General features: G+C 36.1%; 1 protein-coding gene across 3 annotated transcripts in view; it reads left to right on the forward strand.

The window, feature by feature from the left end:
* Window positions 1-14849, forward strand: part of ptprg (protein tyrosine phosphatase receptor type G) — a 746780-nt gene extending 731931 nt beyond the window's left edge. For all 3 annotated transcript variants that reach the window (XM_062973782.1, XM_062973783.1, XM_062973784.1), the window contains 4 exons: window positions 343-489; window positions 4049-4191; window positions 6477-6612; window positions 7424-14849. In XM_062973782.1, coding sequence (XP_062829852.1) covers window positions 343-489; window positions 4049-4191; window positions 6477-6612; window positions 7424-7570 — 573 coding nt within the window. In that variant the 3' untranslated portion in view covers window positions 7571-14849. The remainder of the gene's footprint in view (window positions 1-342; window positions 490-4048; window positions 4192-6476; window positions 6613-7423) is intronic.
* Window positions 14850-16168: the final 1319 nt, after the last annotated feature.

A 16168-nucleotide genomic window follows, 5' to 3' on the forward strand; every position in this document is an offset into this window, starting at 1 on the left:
AAGGATAACTTAGTTATTAGGGCTTTATACAGGTGCCTGCTTGCCTTAAATCATATGACATCAAGCATTGGACATTATTATATTTTTGTCTTATACCCAAGTGAAATATATTTGTATAAATGTTCTAAAATGTGCATTTCCCTATTAAACATTTAAATTTGCCCTGTTAGAAATCTCAGCGTTTCTATGGTAGTTATTTTGCTGACAAAATTATTTTATGGAAAATCAGTTTGTGATCCCGATTATTAAGCCACACTTCGATTCTTTGAATTTACCCTGGTAAAATGTTAAAAGAATTATTATGAAAACCATATGTCTTCTGTTTGGTTCACTTATCTTCAGGCAGAAGATGAGTTTGTGTACTGGCCAAGTCGGGAGGAATCCATGAATTGTGAAGCATTTACTGTGACCCTTATCAGCAAAGACAGGCTGTGCCTCTCTAATGAGGAGCAGATCATCATCCATGACTTTATCCTTGAGGCTACTCAGGTATATAAAACATTCTCCAGAGGTGAACCTGGCATCTGTGACATTCAAAGTGCTACCGAGAAGAGTATTTTTAGGGAGATTGGTTTAATATCTCTATTTGGGCAAGGTGGACTTGTTATCAGCTACACTTCCTCTTCCCCTGGAGGTTTGTGTCAATATCAGTTTGGCATTTCCATAGAAAACAGTAAGTTTTCAGTTTTGATCTGATCCCAAAGGGAAACTGCTTCTCAAGCAAGAATAACATCATAATCCCAATTTCTCTTTTACAAAGGGACTGCTCAGTCTCTCCCTTTAGAAACCAAGGGGAAGTCTGTACTAGCTCTTCCCTAGACATGTCTCAGGAACTGGTGAAAACTGCTGCTGTTTGTCTCACATGAGCCTAATGACGCTCATAGGTGGCAATGATATTGTTATGAAGTCCCTATTGGGGAAATACTAACTTCACTTTAATATTCCATGGCAGAATAGAGTATTTAATTGCTGGAAGTTTTTTTTTCTTTCATGACCATCTCAATAGTTCCATATGCAAAAAACTGAAAGAAGATCTACTTACTAGTAGGTATGGTAGCAAGCTGTTTGCACCTTATTCTGCATTTTGTTCCTTCATCACTCCAATACTGGGGTGCACATTGCAAGTCTAGAGAGCAGCCCAGAGAGAGAGCGAAGATTGTGACTGAGAAGACCAAGACAAAACATGGAGTTAACTATAGACTGCCTCAACTTTTAGGCAATTCAACCAGTATGCCAGGGGTGTCTGACCTTTGGCTTACCTGAACCACACTGGAAGAATAATTGTATTGGGCCACACATAAAAAACAACAACAATAATAATAATGAGCATACAAAAATAGGGCCATGCATCATTTTTGTTCTATTTGCCACCACAGATAAGCAAAAAAAGGTTATCTTATAATAATCCTAATTATTCAGAGAGTCTTTTAAAATCATCGAGCAGATCTTCTGGCAAAACAGTTTGCAATTATAATGCAAATTACAGATAATACTAATATTTGTGGACATAACATACTCTGATTATTCCTTGTCATCTATAACGTTCACGCTCAAGTTACAAAAAATAAATCTTAATGTTTTAAGTTCTCCTATGATTTTGTGTTGGGCTACATTCATAAGCATCCATGGGTCGCAGGTTGGCCTGCACCATGCAGTGTAGCAGAAAAATTTGAAAATTCCTGTGTATGTTGCATAGGTGGATCTCTGAATGGCTGGCAAAAAAAACCCTATCTTACCCTCAGGACACAGGGCTGGATTACTGACACTTTTGCTTCTCTTGTTTAAAGTTTTGTTCGAAGTTCCATCGTTCAACAACCCGGTACAAGGTAATTCAGAGTTCCTTTTATAGGTTAAGAGTATAGTCACTAGGTCTGCATATTTAAGTAATCATTGTCATATGCAGCTATTATATCTGGGCCTAAGGTGAATTTTACTGAAATTGAATTACCATATATACTCGAGTATAAGCCGATCCAAATATAAGCCAAGGCACCTAATTTTACCACAAAAAACTGGGAAAACATTGACTCCAGTATAAGCCGAGGGTGGTAAATTTCAGAAATAAAAATAGATACCAATAAAATTACATTAATTGAGGCATCTGTAAGTTAAATGTTTTTTAATATTTACATAAAGCTCAAATTTAAGATAAGACTGTCCAACTCAGTAGAGTCTCACTTATCCAACATAAACGGGCCGGCAGAATGTTGGATAAGCAAATATGTTGGATAATAAGGAGGGATTAAGGAAAAGCCTATTAAACATCAAATTAGGTTATGATTTTACAAATTAAGCACCAAAACATCATGTTATACAACAAATTTGACAGAAAAAGTAGTTCAATACACAGTAATGCTATGTAGTAATTACTGTATTTACGAATTTAGCACCAAAATATCACGATGTATTGAAAACATTGACTACAAAAATGCGTTGGATAATCCAGAACATTGGATAAGTGAGTGTTGGATAAGTGAGACTCTACTGTACATGTAATAATAAATAGAGTAAAATAATAAATGCAATAATAATAATATTAGAGTGAAATAATAAATGTATTATTAATAATAATAATAATAAAAATAGAGCAAAATAAATGTAATAGTAGCAACAATAATAGAGAAAAATAATAAATGTACTATATATTCTCGAGTACAAGCTGAGCCAAATATAAGCCAACCAGGACCCTCACCCGAGTATAAGCCGAGGGGGGGGCTTTTTCAGTCTTAAAAAAAGGGCTGAAAAACTAGGCTTATACTCGAGTATATACAGTAATTGAATTGTTAATCCATGGGGTGATTTCCCCACAGATTCTGCAGAAGGGCACCTGTTTCCATAAATTGTAAGCTGGCTTGAATCTGTTTGCCAGTTCTGAACAACATCTGGAGAGTATCTTAGGTGGCTGCAAGAAAAGCAATGCAGCAGTACCAAGAATCTCCTTCTCTTTTTAATTATATGAGGGAACAGCCACTGCCAACAATGCATTTTTTTCATTCTAAAGCTGGCAGGGCTTTCATTGTCTTCCTCTTTATGAACTGGAGGCATTCATTTGCCTGAAGAGAAATCTAATAGAGATCATTTCATCACCCTAGCGGAACGTAACACTTTGCCAGCACACTTCATCCCTCTTCCCTTTCTACCACAGAGCCAACCAATCTTTTCATGCAAAAGCACACTGTCTCAGCCAGCGAGTGGCTAGGAGAGAGCAAAAACCACCTAGGCAACATCCAATTACTCCCATATCTGAGCGTAGGGAGCATGCCATCCAGCCAGACTCCATCACAGCCATGTGTCCTCACTACAAATCCAGGATGATAAGGTCTTCTCCCTTCTCATGACCACAGAACTGCTACCAGATGCTATCTCCTCCACGCTGAATGGCCATGGAAATGTTCTCTGACATGGGAAAAATCAGTTGCATGATTTGGGGAGCAGTATATAAATAACTCTTTGCACACTTACCCCAAAATACATATACAAAGATAACAAGAGGATATGCCAACAGGATTCCAGGTTCATTCTTCTCATTGGTTAATGCTATTTGCTGTGTTTAATATTATCATTGTTATCTTAGTTTTCTGTGTGTAATGTGAATGTTACTATTGTTGATTATAATAAATATTTTTAAATTCCAAGCTTCAGGTGTCTTAGTTACAAAATCTTTATTTACTATGTTGTAGGACATAAGTAGAAATACAGATTCATAAAAGAACACAAATGTGTCATTACATCCTTCTGTTTGCTTAAAGAAGGTAGAGTTTCAGGGAGGAGTTGAGTAATTTTTTTCTAAAAGGGGGGCAGTAGGCCAAATAAGTTGGGGAACCCCTACTTTAAGACATAAATAAGTTGAACTCACTTTCATATGGAAAGACAGTTCTTCCTTGTTTGGAAGAGGAACAAGATATTAATCATCAATAATAATCAGAAGATTGGTCGACTGACTTTTAATTTCAAAGACCAAAACAGATGTGATGTTTGTAAATTGATGTGCAGTCTAAGCAAAACAGTAGAATTAAATTGTTAATACCTAGATTGGCTTTCGTTTCAGGATGACTATGTTTTGGAAGTACGTCATTTTCAGTGCCCCAAATGGCCAAACCCAGATGCTCCAATAAGCAGTACCTTTGAACTTATCAATGTCATTAAGGAAGAGGCCTTAACAAGAGATGGCCCAACCATTGTTCATGATGAGTATGTATCTCCATCAGATCATAAGCATAGATTGCATAAGAAAGAACACAGTGGACTTAAGATAGAATATTATTTATGTGTGTGAATTATTATTATTACTACTACTACTACTACTGTGTGTGTATGTTCTAGATGTTGCCTACTTATACAAAGATGCTCTTTCTTTTAAATAATGCAATCATTTATTTTCTGTATTTTACACTGTAAGTCAGTTAGTATAAGTAGCTGAAATACCTTTCAGTGATGTATGCTAAACATAATCATCACTATTTGTCAGGCTGAAGATTGCCCAGTCCTGATATGTCTTCTTATCACTGGCAACCCTAGCCAACAGTCAATGGGAAGGAATTATTACTGTTGCCATCCAATTACAGTTGAAGAATGTACTGTATGTCCCCATGGTGCTCTGTAGGATAGTAACAATAATGACAGTGTTATAAAGATACAAAAGATGTTCATATTGGAGGAACACAGAAGCAACTCCATCACAAACACAGTCTGAACAACCCCACATTGCACACTGTGGTTTCAGCGCTAAACTGAGGGAAATTAAGCACCTAAACTCTCCGGGGGGGGGGAGGGTTCCATCCAATGTGAAAGTAAACATTTTTATAGTCTCGATAGATCTTGACAGATTTTTTGGTGTATGTCTCTAATGTACAATACGATATACCAGATTTTACCCTCTCATTCCATCTGCTAAGAAAGCTTTAATTCTGTCTCATTTCCATGCTTACCTTTGCATCCAAGATCTTAGGCTTGATATTCACACTGATTCAAATCACTGGCCCCCATATACTAAGTTGCCGCAACTTTTCAAGATCTCAGGTAGATGTCTCTCCTAGGTTTTCTATCAGAGATCCTTTCATTTGATATGCCATGAAGTCAACTCAAGGTGTTCTGTGTGAAACACATGTAACTTTTCATTGAGCTGTGGACCTTCCACAGGTATTGTCTTCTCAGTTCTGCTCCATAAGGCTTTAGTGTATAAAATGTTGCCTTTTCAGAAACAGATCCTGTAGCTCCATAGCTATTATGTTTCTTTAACCACCACTTCTCTCACACATTCTGTCCTGATGTGCAAGAACTGTATATTGAAGAAACATTCAAGAAATCTGGCCCAAATAGCAATCAACTAGTGAAAGGGCTGATTCCAAATAGCTTTTTCAGGGAGTCCCCAAGTTACAAATAAGATAATTTCTGTAGGTTTGTTCTTAAAGTGAATTTGTATGTGAGCCAGAACAGGTACATTTTTAAGTGTAACTCTCTATATACCAAAGTGTGTGTGTGCATATATACATATATATAGAGGCTTTGGATAGCATAGGTTAATATCCTTGTGGTGGTTGTTTTGCTGTGTGTGGCCCTGTTCACCACACTTTCTATCCCTGTGATAATTGAAGTTTGAGAAATTTGGCTTGTTATGGAAACAAGGATTGGTGATAAAGCTTCAGTGGAAACGCCTTTTCCCCATGATAACTCTTCCAGGGGTGAATGTTCCTTCCAAAGGGTAGACTTCTCTCACTTCCTGTTGTCTCACCACCATTCTTAACTATGAGTTGTTTGTAAGCTGGGTGTGTATAACTCGGGGACTTCCTGTATTTATTTTTTGCTTCTCTTCTTCAGAGATGTTGACAGTACCATACTCAAATGTGCTGCTACCTTGCACAGATGGGACTTCCATGTAATCCCTGTAAAAGGGGTGATCTAGGGATCTATGCATATTTATTTTTCCATATTTTGATTTGCTAAAGTACAATGTAAAACACAGGTGCTTTCAGCTATATTTAGCTGTGGCCACTTTTAGCTCTCACCTATTTTTTCGAGTGCTTTTGCTGCTCTTGCAGTATTCAGAATTGCTTTACAAAATTAAGACGGTTATTGATTTGGGCATTTCATGAGAGCAAAACACCCACCCTGTTTCTAGAAGTGCTGACTCATATCTTCTGTAAATTGCTTTTTGTATTATTTGTTATCTTCACTGATTTTTATTTTTATGCTTTAATACATAATATATGTTCCATTTTTAATGCAATCTGAGGAAATGTAGCTGAAAATGAACATTTTCCTTTGGTGCACTCAGCTACATCATCATGTATTTTATTTATTAATACAACACCAAACTAATCCCAAGCACAGGTACATCTATCTGACAGCGAATATAAAGTGCAAATCCAAGAAAACTAAAGCTGTCATGGGGACATAAAATTTTCATTACTTTTTGACAGGAGGTTCCCATGGTTCACCTACGAGTGTCTGAATGCAATGTTTCTGTACATTTGCAGATATGGAGCAGTGGCAGCTGGAACTTTATGTGCCCTTACCACCCTATCCCAGCAACTGGAGAATGAAAATGCTGTTGATGTTTTCCAGGTGGCAAAGATGATCAATCTGATGAGGCCTGGAGTATTCACAGACATTGTAAGTCTGTACATCTATAATACAATGATCTTCTTTACAAAGTAGCCACTCCATGGAAATATGTTCACGGAAATTTACACCTATGCATTATGTAGTTCCCAATCCCCACGCACAGGGCTTCAATGAGGGACCTACAATGGGACCTACTCCTAAGGATACATGTATACATGTATTGCCTAATTGTTTATCTGCTTTTACCTGAAAACAGTACAAATGTTGTCAAATTTATCTACACAATTGAGAGCCTCAGTGCAGCAGTAAACATGATTTCAGGTCTGGTTTTTTGTACATCTTTGATGGAAATTATCTCTCCTTTTTAGATCCTGTAAGTATAGTCTAGAATAGTAGATAAAAAGCAACTAGAACTGATGCCACCTAATAGAACAGATGGAGTCTCGATGTATTAAAAAAAGAGGGTTTTTAAAATAGTCTAATAGAAAAATAAAGAATAAAAAGTATCCACGTAGGTGGTGCTGCCATTACTATCTGGTTACTTGCTTACATGTTAAGCTGTAAAGAATTGCTATTGTACAATGTTTTTGTTTTTCTTTTAACATAAAACTGAATGGGACAATATCAGGAAAATGAGATGGGAGTAAAGATTACTTTCATGGGAAACAAAGTTTTCGAAAAGGACTTAAAAATAAGACAATAATATTCATAATACAAATCTGACAAAGTTGTTTGAGGAACTATCAGACTCTGGGAGAGCTGACATATTAACAGAAACCTCCTGGACATGACAAGTAATAACAGAATTAAGTCTGTATGATTTTTTTTTTAAAAAAACTTTCTGGTCTTTCCGTTCCAGGAGCAGTACCAATTTCTTTACAAAGCAATGCTAAGCCTGGTCAGCACTAAAGAAAATGGAAATGGCCCCATGGCACTGGACAAAAATGGTGCCGTTATGGCCAACGACGAATCTGATCCTGCAGAAAGCATGGAGTCTCTTGTCTAATTTGAATATTAAAAAGGCACTTAATTTGTGGGATTTCTGAAGACTGAGTGTACTTTTTGAGGCCTTTTTTGCCAGACTCTAGGTTATACAATAACCCAGTTACTTTTTTACACTGATAAAAAGTTTTGATATTTATTTTTGCCATTTTATGTCTTAATGGTATCCTACTGAGCATTTGCACCTCTGTTTATTTCACACAGTGAAACGCAATTTTATCTAGTTTGCACTATATGATCAGTGTTAACTGCCTATAAAGTTGTAATACAAAAGCAAGCAAGCAAACAAACCCTGATGACATTCCATGACAACAAACATGATACTAATTAGTTGAAATGCCATGAAGTTTTGTTAATTACTATGAGCCTTGACTCTGAAGTTTTGAGTACTAGACCGGGATTCATTTTTTAATACAAGAAAATGCTGTACTCTTCAACACCGTCAAATACTTACTTGTTTAATTTTCATATATCGTAAGTTTGGTAATTGTTATAGGTCTTCTGTATTGCGGTAACATGGATGAGTATTCTTTAATTTTGGGGGTGGGGAAAGATTGCTGGGATGAACACTAGCTAGACTGAAGTGCAAGTGTAGGTTGAGTAACTGTTTTACATTCTTTTGGGTTTTTCTTTTGTTTACATGGAGACCTAAGGATTGTTTTCTATGTAACACAAATAATTACATTCCCCAAACAAAGAACAATTCAGATCTAAGAATCAGTCTTATATAACTTCACCGAGCCCCCAATTGTTCTTAATAAGATTTTTATTTCAATATGGAAAATATTTGACCATGATTCCATAATAGACAGTTTAATACTAAAAGGTGCAACAGTGTACAATCAAGTCTTTTTATTCTGAAAGCATTTAAGTGGCAATATTGCTAATTATCGCATATTCACAATTTCACACAGATATTTCCTTAATTCTTCTGGAACAGGAACTCTATCTGTACAGTATGTTACATGATGGAGAATGGGATTCTTAATTTCATAGCTATTAGATGCCATTTTTATGGGTGTATAATTTTCATACTTCAGTGCTAAAACATACTGATCCATATTACTGGTGAAGCGATCTAATAAAAAACTACCTATAACATTACACTCTTTTTGGAAACCAAATTATTTAGCATACATCTCCAGTTTGCTTAGTTTCATTCCCACATATTACACGTATACTATACAGCATTATTCTATTCACATGTACTCGGGACTAAGTCAGACTGAGTCATGGGCCTTATTCCAGGTGTCTATACAGGATTGCAGCCTTAATCTATTTCAAATCCAAGGAAACTCGTTGCCACTGATTAGCCAAAAATGTAAATCCTTGTTTCAGATGATTTTAAGATGCTGTTTGCAGCTGCTGCTTTTCAAAACTTTCGATATAGTTCAGTTATGTGCTTACATATTAACAAATTAAATTCCAGTGGGGGACTTGGTTTCATTGCCAAAACCATTTGCAGTCAATATACTGTATATATGAAAAATGAATGCTCGCTGGAGAAAGATTAGAAGAGTGGACTTTGCTCCCTGTAAGTAGCTCTCAATATAATTAGCAGCAAGAGTTTTACTGGCTAAAATGAATCATGACTGCCCAAATTAATCAAGTAGAAGCAGCTAGTGCTCTGAGTTTCAAACTGAATTGGTTTCTTTGAGAAAGACCCCCAAATATGCAATTATTTAGGTAAGGACTGGTGGCCACAGAGACCAAGAATACGGGCTCCTCCTACCTACAGATTTTATTACTTATTTCTCCACTAGTTATCACTCATAGAAGAGGCTGTGATTATTCATGATCAGACAATACAGATATTGATCTATCTGTCACTGGAATGATAGGAGTGTCACTTTGACTGTACCATTTCAGACTGCATTTGGGGACTCCCATAATGTAACAGGAGAGAAAAAAACTGGCCTAGAGGTTTAGCTATGTAGGTAGGTCTAGCTTAGCTGCCTTCTGCCATTTTGTCCTACCATATGATACCCACCCCACAGCTCTGAAATGGCACAAGCACACATTTACCAATCCAGTGAGAACTAAGTTACTGTATGTTCTAATAACACCATATAATTGTCTATAGATCCAAGCCCACCTTGAACCGCTCATTTTGAAAATAAATCATTGAAAACAACTGAATTACTGTGAATGGTCATTCTTGAATGACAGGGGCAATCTATATACTCTGGGCTTATTCTCCACATCAATAGATGACACGGAGGGATAACCCGAGAGTACATGGATTGTTCCTCCATGCCAGCCAGGGAATGTAACATTTTCTAATAATGCAGCAACATTAACACTTACAAAACTACTGTATATACTCATGTATAAATCTAGAAATTTTAGTTAAATAATCACTGAAAACCTGAGCCAACGCATTCTAGGTCAATGTAAGTACTGTACCTTAACACTTATCAAAAAAGGGAACCATCATTTCTTTGAACAGAGTGGTGAAAATCAAGCATTTACTTCATTCTTGGACAGCATTGATCCCTTATGCTGTCTCCACTAACGCACCACTTCTGGTCTTTATGAATAGCTGTGCAGTAAAGTAGTAGCAGTGGTACCAAGGTGTGTTTGGCACTGGCACATTCCCCTCTCTGATGAATAATAATAGTTATTATTCTTTACTTTATTTCTTCCCCTCTTTTCTTCTCATGGGGACTCAAGGCAATGACATGACACAACCCAATAAATTTAAAAACAGCAAATTCAAAAATTAAAAACAGTTATAATACAATTAAATATGGTATGATGGATATAAGTTAAAACACAGTTAAGATACAATAAAAAATGCTTGTGTAATTAATAATATGACCCTTGATGTATCTACAGATCAAAATACTTAGTTTGCCCCCAAAACCTACCTTCAACTTATACATGAGGTCAACTTATGCATGAGTATATATGGTATGTGCATTTAACCTCAAACACTTGTACAAATCATTCTGAATATTACAGGAATTGCTGTGCAAATAGTAGGCATCTATGTCATTACAATGTATAGGCTGAAATGCATTCTAAGTCTATACCCACAGGACCAAACAGGGCAAATGATCTTTTGGAATGATTTCAGCTGTTTTCTCTGCAAATGTATGAAATAGTAAAAAAAAAAAAAAAGGACATACATTGAAATGTACACACAATCAGGTAATGCTAATATAAATGGTCATCACTTAAATGAACAAAACAAAAACAGAGCTCTATTATATTACCTCTATAGATATGACCTATTGTTTTCATGGATTTCTTCCTAAGAAGAAATCAAGATTGCACCAAACAAGCTACATGTCTAATCCTTTGCCATAAAAAGTCAAGAAATCTAGAACAGTTTATTCAGAAGAATTCAGAATTGTTGATATTGCCAGAGGAGCTGAAGTGTCTATTCCATCCTCTAGTTTCTCCTCAAGCCTATTCAAATCCTGTTTTTTTCTTAACCAGATGCTTACTTCTTGAAATACTTCTTGCTAAATTGTAATGAGGTGTGAAAAGAATCAGATCAGTCGGAAACTGGTGCCACAAAGTAACAGCTATTCTTAAACTGATCCACCAAACAGCAGTTTGTAATTATTTGTAATCACATAGTCATGCTCCTCTCTCACATTACTGCCCATTTTAGATTTTTGGATGAAATTATTAATGTGGCATTCAAGAACCTACAATGCAAAGCCGCAGGAAGATCCTACTTCATTATTTGACAAATCCATTGAGGTCTTTGGGGTTTTTTGTGTATATTAGAACACACACAAGATCTAGTGCCCCCCATTAATAGATTGCATTAAGGGACACTCACCAGAGAGGGGCTTAATTAAACCATTACATTGTGTCATACCTCAGATTGACTTTCCAGAAGCTGCACTCAACCCCCTTTCAAATTCTGCCATCTATACTGCTTCTGCCAAGACTGAGGCACACTTGCTTGCATTGGCATCAGGGACTGCAGTGCTCCCATTGCTGGCAATGGGCGCTGCTTCAGGAAATTACAACTTTTGAGCATGAGATGAATATTGATCATTTCACATCCAAAATTCTGTGGCAAGAAATGACTGACTGAATATTTAAAAGAGGGTTGTTTTCCCTGAAATTAATTTGACTTTGTTGCTAACTTTTCATTTTAAACTTGTTTTGTGGATGGGATACTGCAGAGGAAAATGAATATGTTTGTGACAAGACTGCCTGGCTACAATTAAGTAAATTCCTTTAAATCTATACTAAGTCCTGCAAGTTTGAGTATGGGAGACGGAACGGGAGAGAGAAAGACAGAATGTGGGTTTTAAGTCAAAATATTGGCCAGTAAAGTTAAACTGCTCTGCAAAGCCAACACAATCTGAATTGTCATTTCAGGATGTTTCTTTTAACATTTATGCATAAACTGATTCATAAATATATAGATTCATTTAATATTCATAACCCTTCTTTTTACCTGCTTACAGAAAACAGGCTGCAATTAGCAGGAAAAGAGGTGATTAGCAAAGATGCATTTAGGAAGAACAGTTTGCTGTTCCAAGTAAAAGTCAAGAAATGTCATAATATAGATTTACCGTGACATTAAAAGACTACAGTTCTCAGCTTCAGGTTAGAATTCCTAGCTTGTCCTAAAGCAGCTGTGTAGAACTATGAGCCCAAATCTAAAAAAAAAAATAAGAGCCAAACAAATAGGGCCTATCCATTGCCTGGATTCACTCATATTTTGGTTATGCAAACAGCAGCAGAATAGGATCATTAGTATGAGCTGGAAATGAGGAATTCAACGCTTTCTCTCAGCTATATTCCACATAAATATAACTTGACAGATTTGGAAAAAGTAGAGGAAGAAAATTTGTTAATCTTGTTAATGAGTTGGAACTCTATATATATATGAAAAATATTCACAGATTTAGAATTTTAATTATATACTACCACTTGTCCTTACTGGACTGAAGTTCTATATACATCATAAGGCAGAAAATACTTCCTTATGACATTGCATTAATTTGTAAACATCAGGTTTTTTCCAACTTGTTTTCTAATTAGTCTAGAAATAAACCTGGACACTCATATTCACTTCCTTCTGAATTTAGATTATCACCACAAAGCCATACAAAATTGTATGTCTTTATATCCAGATCTATTAGCAAAAGAAAATAACCAAGGTTGATATTCAGCATCAGGAGATGGTGATGTTCTCCCAATATGTCACCTCAACATCCACCTTAGAAGCTAGACAGATGTAGCAACATTTGGATTCTTGAAGCACTGGTATGGCAGAGGGTTGGACTGGATCTCTTGCGAATCAACACTATGATTCTATTAATTGCTTCCAGGTCTCTTTTGGCAGTGAGATGCTTTGCAACAGGCAGCCATAGGAAGAGGGTTAAATGCTTCTCTTCACTTCAATGTTGGCGAAGAAGCTGCCTGGCTTCTAAAGTGGAGTGAGGGGCAACATTTTTTGTTATTGTATTGGTACAACCACTACAAATGTGAATCCCAATATTTATGAAGTTTTAAGTCTTACAGCATCATAAATACTGATCAGGATGCTGTCCAAAGTATTTTTATAATATCTCCCTTTGTTGGCATTCTAGCAATACAGCCTTGGTAGTGCAAATACATGTTTTACTTTTTGATTTTGTGAGCATGGACATTAATAAAGTAAATTCATCAGACATGCATAGCGTAGCAGGAGAGACAAAAATGCTTTTCCTCTGCCTATTTAAACTTTGAATAGAAACAGCAAGTGGAGAAAGTGTGTATAAGAGAGTCTATACACGCACACACGCACACACAATGGAGAGACATTAGTTGAAATCTAAGAGTAAGCAAACTATAACCGAAAAAGCATGTTTGCTTCTTTTATTTTTCTGGATGATTTCTTGAAAATGAAGGAGACTACTTGTAATACAACCAAAATACTGTCCCTTTTTTAATGATAGCACAATGACATGTTATGAATACTATTTTTACAATACTGCTGTTGTATTTTAAAGTAGTGCTATCAGTTTGACCAAAGAAACATGATTCTAATTCTGAACAGAAAGTAAAAAAAGATAAAAGGGAGAATAGTCTTCAGTTACAATGCCATAATCATATCCTTGCAGTAAAATCTACTGAAGCTCATTGGAAGAATTATTTTTGACCAGACACATACAGAATTGTGTTGATAATGACTTAGCAGTCATGGCCCCAAAATTCATTCTCTTCTGCTACCCATGTCTCTGATAGATAGTTATGTTTAAATGGTGCCAGTGAATTTTATGAAGAGGAAATGCCTCATTGCTTATCCATTGCATTTCATTTCTTTTCTGTTCGAGAAGTAATTCTCTACTCTGACCTGTCGCTCCTTTGAGCTTTCTTGGTTGCCATTATAAACAATGTATACTACATTGGCTTTGCTTATTTGTATAGGGAAGGCATGCAAAACAAAACAGGGAGAGAGAGTACACAAAGAAACCACAACAAAAAGACTTGGCCTCAGACACTGTCTTAGGTGTTCGACTGTTTTTAGTATTTTTGTTAGATATTTGCAAAGGGAAGCCTTTTCTACAGAGGATAATTAATTTCAAGAAAAATGTCTTGAGTTTTAAGAATAAACATGTCTCCAAAAGAGGAGACAGTCAATTTTATAAAATGTCACAACTCTCCAACATTTGGGGTAGTGACCTTTCTTTTGTTAGGACCTTTGAAACTAGCAAGCAGCCATCGTTTCTAAAGAACTAAGTATCCACCTCTATCCATTCTCTTCATTTCCTTCATTTTTAAATAGCAGAACTCATTAAAACTGTAAATATTTTGTTGCTTGAATAAGCATCTTCTGAGAACTTTGTATCTATGGTATATAATCATAGAATTTTATATTTTCATATAAAGCTAATTTTTTTCTAGTTTCAACTTCTTCATAGTTTTTTTCCCTTTTGTGGTGGATATGTGAATACATACTTTATGTGTATTGAAGTAGTGAAATACCATCACATTCCAAAAAAAATTTAAAAAATTCAACACATATTATTTCTTTGGGACAGTGATTGTCAATGCTGGATTTTCTTTCAATTCCATTGTCAGTGTGTGCAATAGGAATTAGACTTAACCAGTCACTGAATAAGTTTTGTCTCATTGATCCATTGGGGAAATGTGGTGTTTGGTTTGGGGAAGTTATTAATTTTTTGATTTGTTTTTTTCCTTTTTGTAACTTGAAGAATTTCCTTTTTGTTATGTTTAAAGGTATATCAAAACATTCTATTATAGTGTTATTTAATATGTAAATTGTATTGCTATACATAAAATAAAGTATGGTTTTTGATGTATTTACTATAGTTGGTTGGTGTTTTCCCTATTCTACATTTAAACAGTTTTTGCCCCCAGTCCAACGTAAGAAATCCATGTGTGCATCTATGCATGTATCATACATCCTGGTCTAAACACAGACACAAGAGCCTTTTTTGGCTGGTGCAATACATTTTTAAAATAAGAGAAATGCAGTTGCAATTTATGACTTGGGAAAATCAGTGTGTACCTTCCAATTACAAAGCAGATGGAGATAGATAAAGCTTGCATCTGCTGTTTTAGGCCATTACTCATACAGAACACCTCACAGAATGAAACTAGATCTCAGCATTTATGCAAGGAGGAGGAGGAAACATTGGAGTAGTATATCAAACAGAAAAGTTTCTGCTCTGGTGTCCCTGTTCCAATTAAATTTTGGTAGCATGTAATAAGCAAGGGAGGATCACATTCTGTGACCTTAATTTTCTGCACAAAATGAACTACATTGTGCAATTGAGCCTTCCTATGAATTAATTCTATGTCTAACACAGCTGCAAGTATATTACCTGGACAAATGCAACTGGTGAAGAGCAAGTATGCAGTTGAGAAAAAATACTGGGTCTTGAGGAGGGAAAATTGTATTCATTTCTCAGTTGGCACATATAAAGACCCTTGGATAAACCTAGTGAAATCAGTCTGTCCTGCTTCCTAGAGCTTTTACAGGAAGTGTTCAGAGTAATGTCCTATAGCTCTGCAAGTCCCATGTGCTTTCAGGGCCTTTTTGATATTGGCAACTTTGTTTCTGTAAGGCACATAGTAAAAAACACTATGGAGATACCATAACAGAAATTTAGCTTTTAAAGTTTTCAGGCAGTATTGACAACCATATTTAATCATGCTTAAAAAATAACATTTACACAGGTTTGGTTCCCTGCTCAGGCAAGAAAACCCACTGAGTAGCCTTGTTCAGGTCACACTCTCTGAATCTCAGAGGAAGGCAAAGACAAACCCTCTGTGAATAAATCTTGCCAAGAAAACGCTCTGATACATTTGTTTTAGGGGTTCCATGAGTCGAAGCAGCTTAAAGACACACACCATTCAGAATGCCAAGGGTTTAAAAGCCATATGGTGCATTTTCAGAAGACATTGGTTTTCTAAAAGAATGTTGATTCATATTGTTGTATTAGCTCCATTGGATGCCTGTCAGTTCCCTGCTGTGTTCACAGCAAATTTGTCTTTAGTAACTCATAGAATCATAGAATAATAGAGTTGGAAGAGACCTCATGAGCCATCCAGTCCAACCCCCTGCCAAGAAGCAGGAAATCGCATTCAAAGCACCCTCAACAGATGGCCATCCAGC

The sequence above is a fragment of the Anolis carolinensis genome, chromosome 2, assembly GCF_035594765.1.
Source record: "Anolis carolinensis isolate JA03-04 chromosome 2, rAnoCar3.1.pri, whole genome shotgun sequence".
In the NCBI taxonomy this organism is placed as follows: Eukaryota; Metazoa; Chordata; class Lepidosauria; order Squamata; family Dactyloidae; genus Anolis; species Anolis carolinensis.